We start from the raw sequence: 20,494 nt of genomic DNA on the forward strand, positions 1-20,494 counted from the left end.
ATGTGGGATCTTCCCAGACCAGGGCTCAAACCTCTGTCCCCTGCATTGGCAGGCGGATTCCTAACCACTGTGCCATCAGGGAAGCCCCAGGATGGAGTTTTAATTCTAGGTATTCCCATGAATCCATGATAAGTTTCTTAATTTTTTCTCCTGCAACAGGCGCGGTACAAACAGAGCCTCGATCCAACTGTGGATGAAGTGAAGAAGCTTTGCACATCTTTACGTCGAAATGCCAAGGAGGAGCGGGTCCTCTTCCACTACAATGGGCATGGGGTGCCCAGGCCCACTGTGAACGGCGAGATTTGGGTCTTCAACAAGGTGGGCATGCCATAAAAGGTTCCTGTGAACTGAATTTGTTTCTCTTTTTACAAGAAAATCTGTAAGTTTTGCTGGTTGGCCACAGGTCCTATTCCCCTGTAGCTTCTGTGGAACCATTGATGGCTAATCCGTTTCCACAAACCCAAATGCAGGAAGATTGAATAGGGACTTGGGCCAGTTATCTGGTGGAAGTTTGGGGATTCTTTCTTTCTTTCTTTATTTGGCCTTGCATGTGGGATCTTAGTTCCCTGACCAGGGATTGAACCTGTGCCCCCTGCAGTAGAAGCGCAGAGTCTTAACCACTGGACTGCCAGGGAAGTCCTGGGGATCTTTTGTATTTCAGTGATAAAAGTTGAAAAATAGTCAGGCACAGGGAGTTGTTTCTTTTGCGAAACATGTTAATGAAGTGGCTATCTAGGGAAGTCATGAGGTCTGGGGATCTTCCTTTGAGAATCACTCATGTTCCTAGAAGATAAAATGGTATAAGTATTCCAAAGAGCTAATACGAAGCAAGTCTGCAGACAGGGCTTCAGCTCTGCTCTCTCCAAGGTCAGTGTAGCCAGCCTCCTACAGTCCCTTAATCAAAAGACTGTAGATGAGGGACTTCCCTGGTGGTCCAGTGGCTAAGACTCCATGCGCCCAATGCAGGGGCCCCAGATTCAATCCCTGGTCAGGGAACTATCCCAGGTGCCACAACTAAGAGTTCGCATGCCACAACTAAGGATCCCACATGCAGCAATGAAGATCCCTTGTGCTGCAGCTAAGACCTGGCAGAGCCAAATAAATAAATTAAAAAAAAATTTTTTTTTTAAAAAGGGAATTCCCTGGTGGTCCAGTGGTTGGGACTCCATGCTCCCAGTGCAGGGGGCCCAGGTTCATCCCTAGTCAGGGAACTAGATCCCACGTGCTGCGACTAAGAGCCCACATGCCACAACTGAAAGATCCCACACGTAGCAACGAAGATCCTACGTGCCACAACTAAGACCCTGCTCAGCCAAAAAAAAAAAAAAAAATACATATATATATATATATATATATATATATATATATTTTAAAGACTGTAAATGAAAGTGAGGGGTAAACGACACCCCTTCCCACCATCCTGGGTCCTGTGCTGCAGGCTCTTATCACATCCTCCGAGAGGTGGTGCCTGTAGGTGTGAGCATTCAGCCCACCTGGCAGCTCCTTACACACTGGAACACATGAACCAGGACAGGAGCTCATCACACCTGAGTTCTGACTTCAGCCTCACCACTTGTTAGCCCCAGGACATGGACAAATGAGAAGACTTCCTAGATCTCTGTTCCTTATTGTGGAAGCTCCTTCATAGTGAAGGATTAAAGTACCCAACACACCACTCACATAGTGAACTCTCAGGGGACGTCCACTCTTCCACAGGTGGCCAACAGGTAGGCAGACGGGACAGTCAGGGACCTAGAGGAGACAGAGTGGAGAAGAGGCCTGGACCCAGCTCCTCCCTCAGGATAGTGCCCTCTCTGCCTTGTATGTACCTAGATACCAACTTGATTTTAATCATTTTTATTATTATATAGATTCAAAACTGTAGTTATAAAAGAAGTAGAATTAAAAGAAATATGATGTCATGAACCACCAGCCGTCCACCAGCCAGTTCAGAAAATGAGCCTACAGGGTCCCTGCATGCCCTCCTCACTCTCACCCCTACCCCACCCTCCCAGGTGACTGGCCCCTGAGTGCTGAGTTGATCGGTACCATGCTTTTTATAGCTTCCCCATCGCTGGGGGCTCTCCAGACACACGGGGGTTGGGTGTTTTCTAGTTGACGGGATTGGGGTCATTCCTGCTCAGTTATGTGCTGAGGGTCATCCCCCGACTGCTGTGGCTGCGCTTCCTCCCTCAGCCCCGCTGGTGGCCCTCCCAGTGCCTCCTGTGTACACAGACATTGGGTCGGTCCTGTCTTTGTACAGTTCTAAACTGCCTGCGTGTTTCCATTACTCATGTCTTCCCAACACTGGGGGGGTGGGGGGTGGGGTGGAACACTGCGTGGTGGTGCAGTCCAGTCACCCCAATAACTGTGAGGCTGGTGCCCTCTGGTTTCTGGGTCAGCCACATAGGCTTCCCCTCTTGCAGTGCTGTTTCCTGTTTTTCACTTGGGTTGTGTCTTTTTCTTATTTCTTATTGAAGGAATTCTTTATATTCTAGACAGTAACACTTTACCATTTTTGTTAATTGCAAATGTCCCTGAGTTTATGGCTTGGTTTTTTGGTTTGTCTGTTTGCTTCTGTTCTCTTGTGTTGTCCCTTAGTAGACAGGAGTTCTTTATTTTTTTATTTATTATTATTTTTTTTGCGGTACGCGGGCCTCTCACTGCTGTGGCCTCTCCCGTTGCGGAGCACAGGCTCCAGACGCACAGGCCCAGCGGCCATGGCCCATGGGCCCAGCCGCTCTGCGGCACGCGGTATCCCCCCGGACCAGGGCACGAACCCATGTCCCCTGCATCGGCAGGCGGACTCTCAACCACTGTGCCACCAGAGAAGCCCAGGAGTTCTTTATTTTGAAGTGGTCACTGTTCAGTCTTCCCTTAGGATGTGGGCATTTTGTATCTTCTTTAAGAAGACTTTCCTTATGCCAAGGTTACAGAAGTATTCCACTATGTGTTCTTTCAAAAGTGTATTTTTGTCTATTAATTTGGGTCTTTAATCTACCTGGAACTGATTTTTACACGTACTGTTAGGTAGGGGTTCAAATTCTTTTTTCTTTTTTTTTTTTCAAATGGATACCATTATCATTTAATGCCAGCTTTGGACTCGTCAAGTTTCCTTAGTGAGTGTGTATGTTTCTGAGCTCTCTGTTCTATTCCATGGGTCTCCCTCTGTGCCCGTAAACTTTTTTTTTTCTTAATAAATTTATTATTTTTTTAAATTTTTGGCTGTGTTGTGTCTTCGTTGCTGCACGAGGGCTTTCTCTACTTGCAGTGAGCAGTGGCTTCTCTTGTTGCGGAGCACGGGCTCCGGGCATGCGGGCTCAGTAGTTGTATGTACCTAGATACCAACTTGATTTTAATCATCTTTATTATTATATAGATTCAAAACTGTAGTTATAAAAGAAGTAGAATTAAAAGAAATATGATGTCGGGCTTCCCTGGTGGCACAGTGGTTGAGAATCTGCCTGCTAATGCAGGGGACACGGGTTCGAGCCCTGGTCTGGGAGGATCCCACATGCCGCAGAGCAACTAGGCCCGTGAGCCACAACTACTGAGCCTGCACATCTGGAGCCTGTGCTCTGCAACAAGAGAGACCGCGATAGTGAGAGGCCCGCGCACCGCAATGAAGTGTGGCCCCCGCTTGCCACAACTAGAGAAAGCCCTCGCACAGAAACGAAGACCCAACACAGCAAAAATAAATAAATTAATTAATAAACTCCTACTCCCAACATCTTCTTAAAAAAAAAAAAAAGAAATATGATGTCATGAACCACCAGCCGTCTCAGTAGTGGACAAGGGCTCAAACCCGTGTCCCCTGCGTTGGCAGGCAGATTCCTAATCACTGCACTACCAGGGAAGCCCCCGTAAACTATTTTAATGAGTATAGGTTTTCAATGATTCTTGACATTTGGGAAGGCAAGTTTCCCTCCTTTGTTCTTTTTGGTCCTTTGATCTTCCATGAAAATATTAAATCAACTTGCCAATCAGTGGATTAATGGGGGGAGACTCAACATCTTTATATTGTTGAGTTTCCCAACTATGCTCTTTTAAGCGTTTATCAGTAGTATTTTATAATTTCATAAAGGTTTATATATATATTTTTTGGGGGGGGCTGTGTTGGGTCTTCGTTGCCGTGTGCAGGCTTTCTCTAGTTGCGGCAAGCGGGGGCTACTCTTCATTGCAGTGCGCAGGCTTCTCACTGCGGTGGCTTCTCTTGTTGCGGAGCACAGGTTCTAGGCTTGCGGGCTTCAGTAGTTGTGGCACGTGGGCTCTAGAGCGCAGGCTCAGTAGTTGTGGCCCACGGGCTTAGTTGCTCCACGGCATGTGGGATCTTCCCAGACCAGGGCTCGAACCCGTGTCCCCTGCATTGGCAGGCAGATTCTTAACCACTGCACCAACAGGGAAGCCCGATACTTTATATTTTTTGATGTTGTTAAAAACGTTTGCTATAAAAAATATATTTTGCAAGTTTTTATCAGGGTATATGGCAAGGCAGTTGATTTTTGTACATTTATTTTATGTCTACTAATTTTGCTATTCTCTCATTGATTCTAATGATTTGTACATATTTTAAAACTTTCTTAACAGACTACCACGTGGTGTGCAAATCGTGGCAGTTTTATTTCTTTCCTTCCCGTCTTGTGTTTACTGTTCATATCTTACTGTGCCTCCAACGCCTCCCAGAGCGTGGAGTGGTGACTGCACGTCCTTATCTCACCCCTCATTTCGAAGGGGGTGCCTCCTGTGCGTCAGTGTATGATGTTTGCTATAGATATTTGTAAAAAGAATAAAAAATAAGAAAACCCCTTATCGGATTAAAAAAGTGCCCTTCTATTCCTAGTTTATTTTTTCAAATCATGAATAGATGTTGCTTTTCCCCAAGCCATTATGTGTGTGTGTGTTAGATGACGGTATGATTTTTCTTCTTTAAACTGGAAATGCATTGAAAGGTATATGATTTTCTAATATTAAATATACCTTTCCTTTGTGGGATAACCTAGTGTGCCTTTATCAATTATGTGTTTCATACAGGGGTTAATTCTGTTGTTGGTATTGTGTTTAGTATTTTTACATCGGTGTTCATGAGTGAGACTGGCTTGGAATATTTCTTTCTCTTGTTGTCTTTGGATAATCAGTGTAACTGTGGCCTCAGAAAATAAGTTGAGGGAGTGCTCCACTTAGATACACAGGGATTGTTTTTGTGAGATTTGAAGTACATGTTGTCTGAATATTGGGTGAAGCTTACAAATCAAGCTGTCCGGCTGGTATTTTGTATGTGGAGAGATCTTTGACTACCTATTTAGTTTCCTTCATTGCTAAAGGGCTATCCAGATGTTCTGTTTCTTCTTGAGACAGCTTTGCTAACTTACTTTTGTAGGAATTTGTCCATTTCAGCTAAATTTTCAAATTTGTTGACAAAACGTGACTCATATTTCCTTATTAATTTATCAGAGTCTGGGTTAGTGATGTTTCTTCATTCATTTTTGATATTGATACTGGATACCTTCTTTCTCTTTTCTTGTTGATCACTCTTACCAGAGGTTTCTGTATATTTCATTAGTCTTTTCAAAGAATCAACATTTAACTTTCCCTCCTCCAGAAGGATTGAAAGAACAATAGAATGAATACTTTTATACTTTTCATCTATATTCATCAGTTAACACTTTGCCACATTTGCTTTATACCTCTGTATAGATAAATATTTTTTACCTTAGCCATTTGAAAGTTACAGATATCATGACACTAAAAACAAGGACACTTTAGTACATAACTATAATACCCTTAAATTGCTCAAGAAATTTAACATCAACTCTATAATATTGTTTAATACGAAGTCCATAATCAAAATTTCCCACTGCCTCAAAAATGTGTGTTAGTAAGCATTTTATGTTTGTTGATTTGGTTTTGCATTCAGGATCCAGCCCAGGTTTGTGCATTGCATTGAACTGTTAGTCATCTTTCTCAGTCTCCTCAGATATATAGAAAAAGAGATTGCTCTTTGCCTATTTTTCTTTACTGACATTTTTTTTAGTGAGGTTATTTTATTGTCTTCTTGTAGTAAGTTATCATAGTTACATGTCAGTCTTTTTTTAAAAAAATAGGCATTATTTTTTTTACAGCAGTTTTAGTTTTTAGGAAAATTAAAAAGTACAGAATTTCCACATAACAGTCGTCCCTTGGTCTCCACAAGGGAATGGTTCCGGGACCCACTGCAGTTACCAAAATCTGTGGATGCTCAAGTCACTTAGTTGGCCCATCTTATTCACAGTTCCAAATCCCCAGATCAAACCCACTGAGGATCATGTAGTCCTGTATGTATTTAGTGGGAAAAAAATCTGCTTATAAGTAGAGCTGTGTAGTTCAGACGCGTGTTGTTCAAGGGTCAGTTGTATTCTCACTCCCTACCTGGCCTACATCTTGCCTCTGTGTGGTATATTTGTTACAATTGATGATCCAGTATTGATACATTATTACTAACTAGAGTCCATAGTTTATACTAGGGTTTATTCCTCATTTTGTACAGTTCTGTGGGTTTTGCCAAATACATAATGTCATGTATACACCATTATAGTATACTGGATAGTTTCACTACCCTAAAAATCCTGTGTTCCACCTATATCTCCCTCTCTGCCTGTCCTCCCCAACCCTTGGCAACCACTGATATTTTCACTGTCTGTATAGTTTTACCTTTCCCATAGTGTCATATAGTTAGAATCATATAGTATATAGTGTTTTAAAACTGGCTTCTTTTCAATTAGGCTTATGCATTCAAGGTTTCTTCATGTCTAGATAGCTCATTTTCTTTTTACCGCTGAAAAACATTCCACTAGTGAAGGACATCTTGGTTGCTTCCAGTTTTTGGCAATTGTGAATAATGCTGTTCTAAACTTTTGTGCAGATTTTTGTATAGACATGATTTCTTCTCATTTGGGTAAGTACCTAAGAGAGCCATTGCTAGACCAGCTGGTATGTTTAGCTTTCTAAGAAATTGCCAAACTCTGTTCCAAAGTGGCTCTGTCGGTTGCATTCCCACCAGCAACGAATGGGAGTTCTTGTTGCTCCACATCTTCCTCAGCATTTGTTGTTGCTGGTGTTTTGGATTTTAGCCATTCTAATTAGGTGCATAGTGGTATCGCATTTTAATTTGCAATTCCTTAATGACATACGATGTTGAGCATCTTTTCATATGCTTATTTGCCATCTATATATTTTCTTTGGTGGGGTTTCCATATCTTTTGCCCACTTTTAAATAGGGTTATTTGTTTTCTTACTCAGTTTTAAGAGTTCTTTTTAATATTCGGGTACAAGTCGTTTATCAGAAATTCGTTTTTAAAATATTTCCTCCCATTCTGTTACTTGTGTTTCCATTCTCTGAAGAGTGGGCACTGACTTTTTGGAGAGTCCAGACCAGTTATCCTTTAAAATGTCCCCCATTCTTTGTTTTTTTCATGAGTTTGTATCAGACTGGATAAAAAGCAAAATCAAACTTTGTGCTGTCAGCAAGAGATGCACTTTAAATACAAAGACACATAAAAGTTAAATGTAAAAAGGTATATCATGAAATACTAGTTGAAAGAGAGCTGGAGTGGACATATTACTAATTAGAAAATAGACTTCAAGACAAGGAGTTTTGTCACAGATGAAGAGAGACATTTCACAATGACAGACAAGTCAGGTCATCAGGAAGACATAACTACCCTGAATATGTAGACGGCTAATAGGAGAGTTAAAGATACATAAAGCAAGATTACGAGGGCCAATGAGAGAAAGAAACACATCCATAATCCTAGCTGGATATTTGAGTAACCATCTGGCAGTTATTGATAGGTTAAAACTGGTATTAAAATTGCAGATAAAATTGATAATTAAAAACTTCCTCACAAGGAAAGCTCCAGTCATGGTATATTATATTTTTCTAATTAAAAAAAAATCAGTTACTATTATAAAAGACTATCAGGGCTTCCCTGGTGGCGCAGTGGTTGAGAGTCCACCTGCCGATGCAGGGGACACGGGTTCGTGCCCTGGTCCGGGAAGATCCCACATGCCACGGAGCGGCTGGGCCCGTGGGCCATGGCCGCTGAGCCTGCGCGTCTGGAGCCAGTGCTCCAGAGAGGCCACAGCAGTGAGAGGCCCACATACCGCAAAAAAAAAAAAGACTATCAATCACTCCGATTCAGTTAACAGAACACTGCACCCAATGCCCACAGAACGCACATTGTCCCGGGCAGGTGGACCACTCACCAAGAAAGGCCTGTGCTGGGTCACAGAAATGTCATAATAAAGTTTGAAGGATTGAAATCATTCAGAGTCTATTCTCTGGCCACAGAATCTGAAATTGTAGGCTAGCTGGAAAATCCTCAAATATTTGGAAATTAAATGACACATGTATGAAAAAAGGTATCACAAAGGATAATAAAAATAATTCAAACTAAACAATAATGAAAAGACGACTTGTTAAAATTTGTAGGATACAGCTAAAGCAGTGCTTGTATAAAAATGTATAGCTTTATTAAATCCTTATACAGAAGGGAAGAAAAGCTTAAAATAAAAATCTAAATATCTACCTTAAGAAACTAGGAAATGTTGAGCAACGTAAACTCAAGGGAAGTAGAAGGAAGAAGTAATAAAGGGCACAAATCAGTAAAATAGAGAACAGGTGGTAGAGAAAGTTAGAGCTAAAATTTGGTTTTTGGAAAACATCTGTAAAATTAACAAGTCTTTGGCTAGGTAGCAAGAAAAAAGAAGATACAATCAACATTTAGGAATGAAAGGGGATATCGCCACATATCCTGTAGACATTGAAAAGATAGGGAATGTTAATAATGTTATACCAATACATTTAATAACTTAAATTAGATGGAAAATGCCTTTTAAAATACAGCTTTCTGAAAGCGACCCAAAATGAAATAGAAAATCTGAATAGCCCTAGATCAAAGAAATTGAATTCACAGTTAAAAACCTTCTTACATGTTGACTCATGGATAAATGGATATTTTTATGTAAGTATCATCTTATCATCAAAGTGTTTCCTGATCACTATATGTAAAGTGTTAAATCATAGATGGAAAAAGGGAAGTGTTCTTCATGATGCATGGGAAGTACAGTTTACACCAAAACTGGAAAGTGAATGTTTTCTGTTTCCATCAACATTTGTACTGTCTGCACCAGGGGTTCTCAAAGTACAGGTCCCAGACCAGTAGCAGCAGTATTCTTGGAATTTATAATACATGCAGATTATCAGACCCCACCCAAGACTTATGGAAGCCTATTCTGGGGAGGGGCCCAGGTATCTGCATTTTAACGAGCCCTCTAGGCCATTCTGATGCACTCTCATTTGAGAATCCTTCCTCCATAAATCTGGTTTTCAAATATAGGACATCTGAGAAGTCAGTTAAGGTATGGTCTAAGGTTTTATGTCTCAGCATCAAGAAAACAATATTTTTTAAAAACTTTAAAGCTCTTATAAAGAGATAGCCCAAAGTTTTCTATCACTTCTCCTGAAGAAAGAGAATTTTTACTGATGGTCTTCAGCTATTGCAAGCAAACACAAAAATGCTAGAAAGGTCAAGTTTACAATAAAATTAACAGCTTTTTTTGGAGAGGGGGACAACTGCTGTATTCTCAATATGGATAAAGTAACAATTACAACAAATGTTAAATGTGGTCTGGCACAAATATTGCTTTTAAAAAATCACAAATACATCTTTTTGATAATAGCACATTTAAAAACCTTTGTGATCCATCTTTCAACAGACTCAGTAATGAACTATATACTAAATCAGAATAAGAGGCATCTATTTGATAGTGATGCACAGTTTTTCCAAACCAATAAATTCTATTATTTAAATAACATTTATTTAGCATTACTCATAAGGTAAACAATTATTGAACTGTAGTAAAGGAAAGGCAGAGAAAGTATCAGCAAAGCCAATAAACCTTCAGCCTTAAGGATTTTAAGGGACTAGGAGTTTGCTTGTGACTTAAACCCTGCAGTGTTTGGTTCACAAGTACCATTGCCCCATACCTAACATCTCTGGGCCATCACCTCCCAATACCGGTTCCTTCAGAAGGAAGATGAATCTTCTGCTTACCCATGCTCCTCTGCTCTCCTCGGAGGACAGCTGTATGCAGACGCCCTTACTGTCCAGGGAAAGCCAGGATGACACATCCAGATATGCCTGTGGTTCCTGTCTGTGAGGTCAGAGGAAGCATGCATCCTTGGGGGCTTTACCAGAAAGCCCTTAGGAGGATGCCATTTTACTATGGCTAAGACTTCTGACTCACATTCTGAGCTCTTTGGCAGAAGATGTACAGACCTTCCTAAACTTACAGTGGGGTTATGCCCCATAAACCCATCATGGTTGAAAATACCAAAAGCTGAAAACACCTGTGCTACACCTAACCTACCAAACATCATAGCTGAGCCTCGCCTACCTCAGACATGCTCAGAACACTTACGTTAGCCTGCAGTTGGGTGGAATCATCTAACACAGAGACTATTTTATAATAAAGTGTTGACTGTCTCATGTAATTTTTATTGAATACTATACTGACAGTGAAAAACAGAACAGTTGTCTGGGTACAGGATGGTTGTAAGTGTATCAATTGTTCACCCTCGTGATTTCGGGCTGACTGGGGGCTGTGCTCGCTGCCACTGCCCAGCATCATGAGAGAGGATCAGACCGCATATCGCTAGCCTGGGAAAGAACAACATTCAAAGTATGGTTTCTACTGAATGTGTGTTGCTTTGCACCATGTAAAATCAAAGGCTATAAGTTGAACCATCGGGAGTCAGGGACTGTCTGAACTTAGAATCTGCTCGGAGATGGAGAGTTGCTTCCTAGGAGGTCGCCGGCTTTACCCGGAGAACAAAGTGCCCTTCCTCCGAGCTCCTGTCCCAGGGCTCAGTGCTTGGCTGCCTCTGTGGTTGACTCAGCTGTGATGACAGTCTGATGAAGCATGTGGCTTTTTTTTTTTTGATGTTTAATATAACCTGACAGATAAAGTAGAGTGTAATGAATAAATTATTTAAAACCTATTTCTATGTTGGAAATGAAAACATGGCCTTGAGTATGTTTTTTCAAGAGAAAGGAAAGACGCTTTGATTAGGAATTCTCTGTGCTCATAGTTTTTGGTGGGGGGAGAAACCAAACCGTTGCCTGAAAGGCTGTGGAGTGTTTCTGGGAGCCTTCAGTGCGTGGGGGACTTCGACTTCTCCAGCTTGCGTAGGTTGGTTCAGCCTAGAAGACACAGGGATAATTGCACGGGGTGGAAACAGTTGCACTTCAGGTGTTGTTTCTGTTCTGTTCACTCGCTGCAGCACCAGGGCTGTCATCCTGCAGGCCTCCCTTTGCAGGTTTGCAGGACCGTGATTCTGGCCCGAAGCTTGACAAACTCCCCAGGATCCTTCTGAGATGGGAAATGAGATCCACCTGCTCGTGTTCCAATAAGGATTCGTTCTCAAAGGCCATTTTCCTCCATATGGTTTAATAGAGTTGATTTTGTATCCCTAAGGAAAACAGACTTCCAAGTTTCACGGGCTTACTAAACTACAGATATACAGCTACTGCTTTAAATGAAATTATCTCTCCTCAAAGGCTTTGGTTCTCACCAGGGGAGGTTCCCCCTCAGGGTGCGTTTGGCAGTGTCCAGAGACCTTTTTGGTTGTCACAACTGGGCAGAGAGGGGGAAGTGCTGTTGGCAGGGCTGCTGCCAAGCCTGATGCAGTGCCCGGGATGAGCCCCACACTGACTGACCAGCCTCAAACGTCCACAGTGCTGGGGGTGTCTGCACTTCAGCCACAGAGGCCCTTGCTGCTCAGAGGCTGCCACCCACCATGCAGCCCATCTGTGTGGAGGTGTGGGTCCAAGCCATTTTCTGTGGCTGAGCATCCCTGTGGACGGTATTAGGTGCCAGACCCTCTCACAACTAAAAATCATGAGGCTAAAGACCAATTCCGAAAGCTCCTTGTATGCTGCCCCTTGGACAAGCATTAGAAAATGGAGGTGCTTCTGCCCTCCAGTGGGACTGGGTGGCTGACAACTCCACTTGAACCATTTCCGTGGCAGCCAGTGGCACAGGGAATGAAAGGGAAAACCCTTAACGAGTTTCCTGATGGATTAGTGCTTTATTATTTTAATGAGTCACCATTAATTACCTTTGTATCTCAGAAATTTAGAAAGTAACTTTTGATTTGGGGGAAATATAAAAATTACATTTTAGTTCAAAAGGCCAGACCTCAAAATACAGTTAAAATATATTTTATTGCGTGCTGCTTTGCTGCCTTTGGGGCCTTCTGGGGCTGTACCTAGAAGGCAGCAAAGATGACAGCATCGCCCTTTTCCAGCAGTCACTTGGATGACGTGGTGGCAGGAATGGGGTCAGAACTGCCCCAGCCATATTCGGCCGCTCCTCACTGAGCTAGAACCTTGTGGGAAACAGATAAACAGCAGAGTGTGGCTGGCATATAAAAATGTGATGATTTCCCAGGCTGGTGCTAAAATCCTTTCTCCTCTCAGTGTAAGGGTGTCCCTGCCCAATTAAAGGGTTCCTTTTGGCCCTTTTCTCCCCCATAGCAGGGGGGCTGCAGGTGAACAAGGGGAGGGATGCTGCTGGGCAGAGGGCCGGAGAGGAGCGCTCTTCCCTGCTGGGCCCAGGGAGGCGCTGACTTGTGTCCTGCTCTGTCCAATGCAGCATGTGCTGAAGCCTTTTTACTTGTGCAGATAACATGTAATGCCTGCTCATTATGAAACACTGACTGAACGTAAAGTATGTTATAGTGAACCCTGGAGCTTACCCTTTTCCTTCCTCCTTTTAATAGTTGTGTGCATTTTGTCTTTTAAAAAAATACAAGTAATTTCTATTCTAAAAGGTTCCAAGAGACAGAAGTTTTAAAAGAAATAGATATGACACTTTCTTACCACCCCACACCCCTGTCACCTCCCCAGTCAGAGAATGCAGTCCTTAGCAGTCCTGTGTTCTTCTTTCAGCACCATTTATAGGACCTTTCACTCAGCACGTTTCTGCTGAGTCCTCATTTCATTCAGCTTAAGTGCTGGGCATGTGGTGCTTTACACACAAAACAGGATATTATATGTGAGATTCTAAGACTTGCATTTTTAAAATCATGACAAGCCTCTGACATCTCTCCATGTCAGTGCATATAAATAACCTTGCATGGTGTTCCATAACGTGGGTGTATGGGCCCCCTTTGCTTAATGATCCCTTCATATTGGATATATTAGGATCCAAGATTGGTTGTGATAGTCCCTGTGGGCCGTCTGGGACTGCTGTGGCATCGTCATGACATGGGGCCCAGGCCCCTTCCATCACACAGCTCTGTTGTCCCCCTGCTTATGTCTTCTGCCATGTTCACTCCTCCCGGGAAGGGAAAGAGGGCGGCACTTATAATTTAGACACATTTCTGATCATGTCCCATTGGCCAGAATTGGGCTGCAAGATCAGACTTAGCTGCAAAGGAAACTGGGAACTGTGCTCAGCTAAACTTGCATTGAGGATGAAGAGGGGAAAAATAGATGTTAGACTGGCAGTCTTTTCCACAGTAGCATGTAGACAGCTTACAGGTTTTTACCAGTGAAAGTATTATACATCCTTGTATGTACATTTCTGTATACAAATGCAAGTATTTCTATAGGATGGACACCTAGAAGTCAAAGGTATGTACAGTAAAAATGTTAAGAACCACCCAAATTGCCTTCCAGAAATAGCTTCCTCAATTTATACTCGCACCAACGATAAGCCAGCACCCTGTTGAACATTGTGGTCAGCATGGGGTATTATTCATACTTAAAACTTCTTTCCAGTTTGCTGGATGAAGATAGGTAGATGGATGATTCTCATTGTAATTTGCATTTCCATGATTAATCGAGAGCGTGAAACTTTCATAGTTGTTGATCATTCATGTTTCTTCCGTGAATTGCCTGTGTGAAGCTTTTGCCTATTGTATATTGTTTTTGTTGTTTTGTCTTTGTTGATCTGCAGCAGAAGCTTATATACACACACACATTCTAAATATAAAGCCTATGTCACATATGTTGTACCTACTTTATTCTTAAATTGCTTGTCACAGGTATGTGTTTTTATCAGAATTATATAATTTTTACATTGCTCTATTTTTCTTTAACGTTTCTAGGTTCTATATGTTTAAGAAGGTCTTTCTTAAACCAAAATAAATTTTTAAATCTTTTATTCTGCTTTTGTATTTATTTTTAAAATCTGTCCTGATTGTGTGTGGAATCTCAGATGGCAATATTGAATGGTTAGTTGGATTTTACAAGTATCACTTGTTGAATTGTTCATTCTTTCTTCACTGAGTTAAAATGCCACCTTCATTACAGTTATATATGTGGCTCTGTTCCTGGGCTTTCCCTCCTGTTGATTTGTTTGTCTCGCCTTCCCCAGTACCATCCTGTAATTACCATAGATTTATAGTGTATTTAATATCTGCTAGCGTGAGTCCTCACTCATTATTCCTTCTTTACAATTTTTTTTGTGTTGTGCTATTCTTATACCTTTCTCTTCAGCATTAACTTTAGAATCAGCTTGTCAGATTCCATTAAGGAAACCCCTGATGGTATTTTGATTGGGCACTGCCTTTATAGATTCATTAGGGAAGAACTGCCGTCTTTAGAATCCTTCTGTGAGAGTTTACTTAGAGCATATCCAAGTGTTCTCTTACTCGTGCAGTGACGAAGAACAAGACACCAGGTGATGGCAGTTTAGCAAGGTGAAATGGCACAGCGTAAGCAGAGGGTGGTCCCCTCGTGGTAGAGATGTCTGCAGCCCCACCACACCTGTGCTGTCGGCACATCCTCCCCGTCTGGGATGGGACTTGCATCTGGTGACGTGTGTGCATATCAAGAAGGCCTCTGCCGCCACCACCTTGATGACAGTCTTCTCCAGGCCTGGTTTGGTCTTTCTGTCTTCTGTTCCTTTTCCCCTTTGCATTAGAAACAATCCTCTTGGCAATACCAGAGGCAATGTTTGTGGCTTAGCTTTGAGGAAACACAGTCACCTTTACTGTAAGTGCACAGAATTGATTTCTGCTAGAGTGTCACTACTTAAACTATTGGTGCCTGAGGAAGGATAAATAAGTGATGGCGTTCTATGCAGAAGAATTGCTTAAAAATGTTACCTTTGGGGCTTCCCTGGTGGTGCAGTGGTTGAGAGTCCGCCTGCTGTTGCAAGGGACACGGGTTCGTGCCCCGGTCTGCGAAGATCCCACATGCCGCGGAGCGGCTGGGCCCGTGAGCCATGGCTGCTGAGCCTGAGCGTCCGGAGCCTGTGCTCCGCAATGGGAGAGGCCACAACAGTGAGAGGCCCGCGTACCGCAAAAAAAAAAAAAAAAGAAAAATGTTACCTTTGAGTGAGGATTTTAGTCATTTCTCTGGTGAGATGAGGACCATTCCTCTCTATGTTTACCAGTAATAGCTGGAGTGTTTTCAAGTACTGAAGAGTACAGTGTGTCCAGAAAAATATTTCACTTAGCAGATTCATGCTAATATGTTATTGTTCTGTGATTTGAAAAAAAAAATTATGGAGCCAAATCTATTTGTACTCCTTCAATGTGATCTAAATCATCTAGAGGATAAAGTGCTTATGGGTAGCTCTGAAATTAAAGGGGCAAGAGGGAAAAACATGCACATTTGAGGACCCGATCAACTTTTCTGAGCTCATCTTCTTTATAATCGAGGAGCGTGTTCTGCTGTATAAGCCCAGAGAAGTTACGGAGTAAAGGGTGAGCAGGAATGGTGTGAAGTAGCATGCGTAGCCTTGGGATTTATAAGAGAAAGCTGTGGTTTGGCTGCAAGAGGGTGGGAGAGGAAGGGTGGGTGTGAAGGCCTCGTTGTGGGACACGTGGAGGGAAATCCCTCAGTGGAGTGAGTGCGCTCCCAGGGGGCAGCGAGAACTGAACAGGGGAGGAGAGGAGCTCGGGATTGAACTGTGCCACCGCCCGGTTCTACCTGATGAAACAGCGTGTGGGCAGATGGTGGGGAGGTTAGTTTGCTGCTGTTCACAGTGGGTAGAGATGGCAGCTCAGGAATGCTCTGTGCAGCGGGCCCCATGCATGGGACCCTCTTGGAGGTGCAGGTGCTGGTGAGCAGGCAGAGTTCGCCAGGTGTGAGTCACAAACATGCACTGTTTTCTTTTCCAGAACTACACTCAGTACATCCCCCTGTCTATATATGACCTGCAGACATGGATGGGCAGCCCCTCCATATTCGTCTACGACTGCTCCAACGCTGGTCTCATTGTCAAGTCCTTCAAACAGTTTGCCCTGCAGAGGGAGCAGGAGCTGGAGGTGAGGCCCTGAACACACTGGGCGGTGGGGGTGGCCGTGGGGGACTATTGGCCTGGAGCTGTGGTTTTGTTTCTTTGGGTGGGGGCAGGCTCAGAGTGCTCAGCGCAAGGTGGCGGGGTCCACGACAAAGAACTTGGAAAGGACTCAGGACAAGCTCTTGGGCTTATTTTTACACCTCGTTTTACCCAGCATCATTTTTAATCCGAATTTTAATTAAGCGATAAAATTAATAGAGTTGAATTGTGCTTCAGTGGGCTCTGCCTTCGAGATAAATGTGAAAATAAAGCAGACACATTTATTTTCAGAGAAATGGACCCGTGTCTGGGCACAGTCTTCAGTTCCACCCGCATCTTAGTTATTGCCCTCATTTTTTTGTCTTTTGTGTTGGAAAAAAACCCTACTACGCTAAATACAGAAAACAAAACAGCTACAGCTGCCGTTGGTGCCTTCCATTTAAAGAACTGGAGAGCCTGTGTAGTGCTCTGATCGTGAAGAAACGTTTTACTTGGTTGTTTTAATTAATATTTGATGTTTGAATTAAACAGTGACTTCTAAAGAGAAACTGAAGAGGCACTTTCAGTTAAGAGGCCTCCATCCTATGGCCTGCACAAGAGTGAGAATAAAATATTCTGCAGCCTCCAGGGGGTCATGAATTCCAACTGGTTGCAGTGCAGGAAATTCTCAATTTAGGAACAGAAATGGCACTGAGTACATGTTTCCTCAAGCCTTTTTGGGTCTATCCAATTTTAATGTATTGTTATGTTTTTCACATTTCATCAGAGGATATTGCTGAAATAATCCGCAATAAAATTTGAAATTCTACTTGGGAGAACTTAACATATCATACAGTTAATTTATAAATATTTTATAAATTAAAATGTTTATAAATTAAGCCCTTATGCAGAACTTTGCACCAGAGTGACTGATAAATTACCCTTTATCCCAGTGCCACAAGTTGTTATTGTTATTATTATTATTTGCATTCTAGAATAAGAGAAGGGAAAGGTCAAGTTTTATATCATTAAATTTTTACCTTGCTTTTAGGCATTTCATCTAAGTTTATCCAAGGGATAGGTTATCTTATGAGTGCTAAAAACTCAAAGCACCAAGAGGTAATTGCTTTTCCTCGCATCAAGTAATAAATCTTGAAAAAACATTTTTTTTGTTTTCCATTTAAAATGTGTAAATAAAAATGCCAAAGAATCCAGCCTGATATTTATCCCCAACTTATGAGCTTCAGGGTGATTAAGGAAAGACCAATACATCCGCCTTTGTTAATTAAAACATGTTAAATAGGGCTTCGCTGGTGGCACAGTGGTTGAGAGTCCGCCTGCCCATGCAGGGGACATGGGGTTAGTGCCCCGGTCCGGGAAGATCCCACATGCTGCGCAGCGGCTGGGCCCGTGAGCCATGGCCACTGAGCCTGCGCGTCCGGAGCCTGTGCTCCGCAACGGGAGAGGCCACAGTAGTGAGAGGCCCGCGTACTTCAAAAAAAAACAAAAAACAAAAAAAACACGTTAAATATAGTCCCTCTCCCACCCTTCTCAGCAGAAGACAAGCATTTCCCTTTTATGCTCTAGCACTTGGAGTATCTGCTCTGTCAGTTCTGTAAATGTTCTCTGTATGTTGCCAAGGATTAATCAGCCTAAGAGACTGTTCATTTCATTGAATGCGACAAAAAAGTTTTCCATGCATCTTTTTGGGGTGAGGAGGGAAATGTTTAATTGACTAATTCCTAATGGAGGAGAATAAATGAAAAATATGTTATCTGAAGTGGCAAATAGATGGCAATGTAAAGTTATACCATATGTTTTATAATTAGCTCTGACTTTTATCTTCATTCTTTTCTTAATTACAGTGCAGATAAGTCTTACGGTTTTCCATTACACTTACTATTATTGGCTGTTGTTCAGCTGGTCTCTTGCATCAACAGCGGAAATTAAAATGATAAAATTGGCTCCCAGCTAATATCTTAATGTTCATGTTAGTTATTATTTTTATCTGCTGTAGAAACAGCAATCCTGTGTGGCCTCTTAGGTTTATTCTTTTAAAAAATTCTTTCCCTGTCTGCAGTTGGCCAGATTCTTTGTAAATTTATGATACATTTTAACACTTTTATTGGGTAGATGATAACATGAAACTGAAAAAAACTGGCGGGTAAAATGGTTTGTGCCAGAGTTTAAAAAATAAAGAGGGTAAAAATGATTAAATATAATGCAAGAAAATAGTTACCTGGACCAGAAAGCCTCCAAGTAATAAACAGTAACACAAATATGAGTGACATAAATTTTAAGAGAGGGTTATCAGCTTTCATATTCTTGGACTTCCATCTCAAAGGAATACTGCAGGTGAAGTAGAAGATGCCTCCATGAAAGCATGGCATAAATTATTGCACACAATTGAAACTTCATCATAGCCAGGAAAAATGCATGTCTGTCCCTCAGTAATGGTCTCTACATTTTTCCTTGTGTCATATTGCTTTGTAATTTGAAAACTAAGGAAAGTCTTCAGTTCTCTCTGCTTTCCATGTTTTTTTTTTAAGATAAATTTTTTTTTTGTGTGTGTGTGTGCAGTATGTGGACCTCTCACTGTTGTGGCCTCTTCCGTTGTGGAGCATAGGCTCCAGATGCGCAGGCTCAGCGGCCATGGCTCACAGGCCCAGCCGCTCCGCGGCATGTGGGATCCTCCCAGACCGGGGCACGAACCCGTGTCCCCTGCATCAGCAGGCGGACTCTCAACCACTGTGCCACCAGGGAAGCCCTAAGATAAATATTTTTATTTTTACTAAATTAGTATATGCCATGATTTTAAAAATTAAATAGTACCAAGGGTTTATAATGAATGAAATATGCCCTGGCCCACACCTCCTTGGCCAAGACTCTGCTACTACAGGGAACCTATTTTAACTGTTTATATTTCTAGTTCCTCTATGAGTATCTCTATAAATGTAAATAATATGCTTATACTACTACTGCTTGATTCATAAATTTTAGATTATCAGGCTTTCTGCTACTGTATAAACCAAAAACAGAGTTGCCATTAGTAAATTCTATTTAAAGAATTGGAGAAATTATATAGAACTTTGATAGTAAAGAGACATGTTACATAGTTTTAAGTCATATTTGTTGTTTGTATTAAATTGTGAATTCTAAAGAGAAATTGAAGAGGGTGAGTCACTAACTGCCCCCTCCTGTTTCCCCACTGCAATTTAGTTGTGTCACTACATTTGGATTCCCTATACTTTGTAACCTTTGCAATTTGAAATAATACCCTGACGTTTTTATTTCTAGTTTTGTCAGTAATCAGTACTATCCTCTGGCTTTAGGTTCTTAGCTTCCTTGGACTTTCTTTTACCTCTGGACCTTTCCAACTTCTGTCATCTGCACTTTTATGATTATTCTCTAGTCTCTGACCATAATTAAGTCCCCATGCTTTGTGTATGAGTTGATTCTAAAATATGACAAATATTAAACTTCAACTCCCTGATTATGACCATGTAAATATTGTTCATTGAATGGCTAAATAGGGTGCTATGCTTTCCATTTTTATAACAGTTTTTGTTTCTTTGATTTTCCTGAAGATTTTCTCTTTTCTTATTGAATTAGATCTTTAACATTTCCTCAGTTCCTAAATTTGCAAGGGTAGTATTGAATCTCAGAATATACCTCTTCCCAAAGTTTCTTCTTTCCCAGCTCTCCACTGCCTGCTTCAATCAGCTGTTCTAAACGGGCCTGCTCCAAAGCTGTCATCCTGGGATTTCTCCTTATCACTCTCCTGGAAGCATCCACTGTTTTCTAGATCCCACCTCTGTCTCTTTCTCAGTTTTCTCCTTTGTTCTGCTAGGGCAAATCCTCAAATAACAACCCAAGAACTGATGTATGGGAGTAATTTTTCTCAGGCTTTAAGTGTTTGCATTTGGACTGCTTTTAGCTGAAAGTAATGAAAAATCTCACTATTGCTTTCTAAACAAGTAACAGTTTGTCATTTTTGCTAAGATCTCTGAGGCAAATGATTTAATTATTCAGCAGTACCATTAGGGACCCAGGCTGTTTTTAATCTCTACACTCTGATGTTTTATCTTGATGGTTACAGTACATTCTTCCACGTTGAGCCTGGATGAGGTGGGGACAGGGCAGAGCTATCACATTTGTCTCTCTTGTTAGGAAAGCAAGT

At 41.9% G+C, this 20,494-nt stretch overlaps 1 protein-coding gene across 5 annotated transcripts in view; it reads left to right on the forward strand.

Moving 5' to 3' along the window:
- The window catches only part of RPTOR (regulatory associated protein of MTOR complex 1), a 346,540-nt gene that overhangs the window by 157,541 nt on the left and 168,505 nt on the right, over positions 1-20,494 (forward strand). For all 5 annotated transcript variants that reach the window (XM_082861744.1, XM_082861740.1, XM_082861741.1 and 2 more), the window contains 2 exons: positions 160-318; positions 16,175-16,321. In XM_082861744.1, the coding sequence (XP_082717870.1) occupies positions 160-318; positions 16,175-16,321 (306 nt within the window). The remainder of the gene's footprint in view (positions 1-159; positions 319-16,174; positions 16,322-20,494) is intronic.

This window comes from Leucopleurus acutus, assembly GCF_964270905.1.
Source record: "Leucopleurus acutus genome assembly, chromosome: 19".
Lineage (NCBI taxonomy): Eukaryota > Metazoa > Chordata > Mammalia > Artiodactyla > Delphinidae > Leucopleurus > Leucopleurus acutus.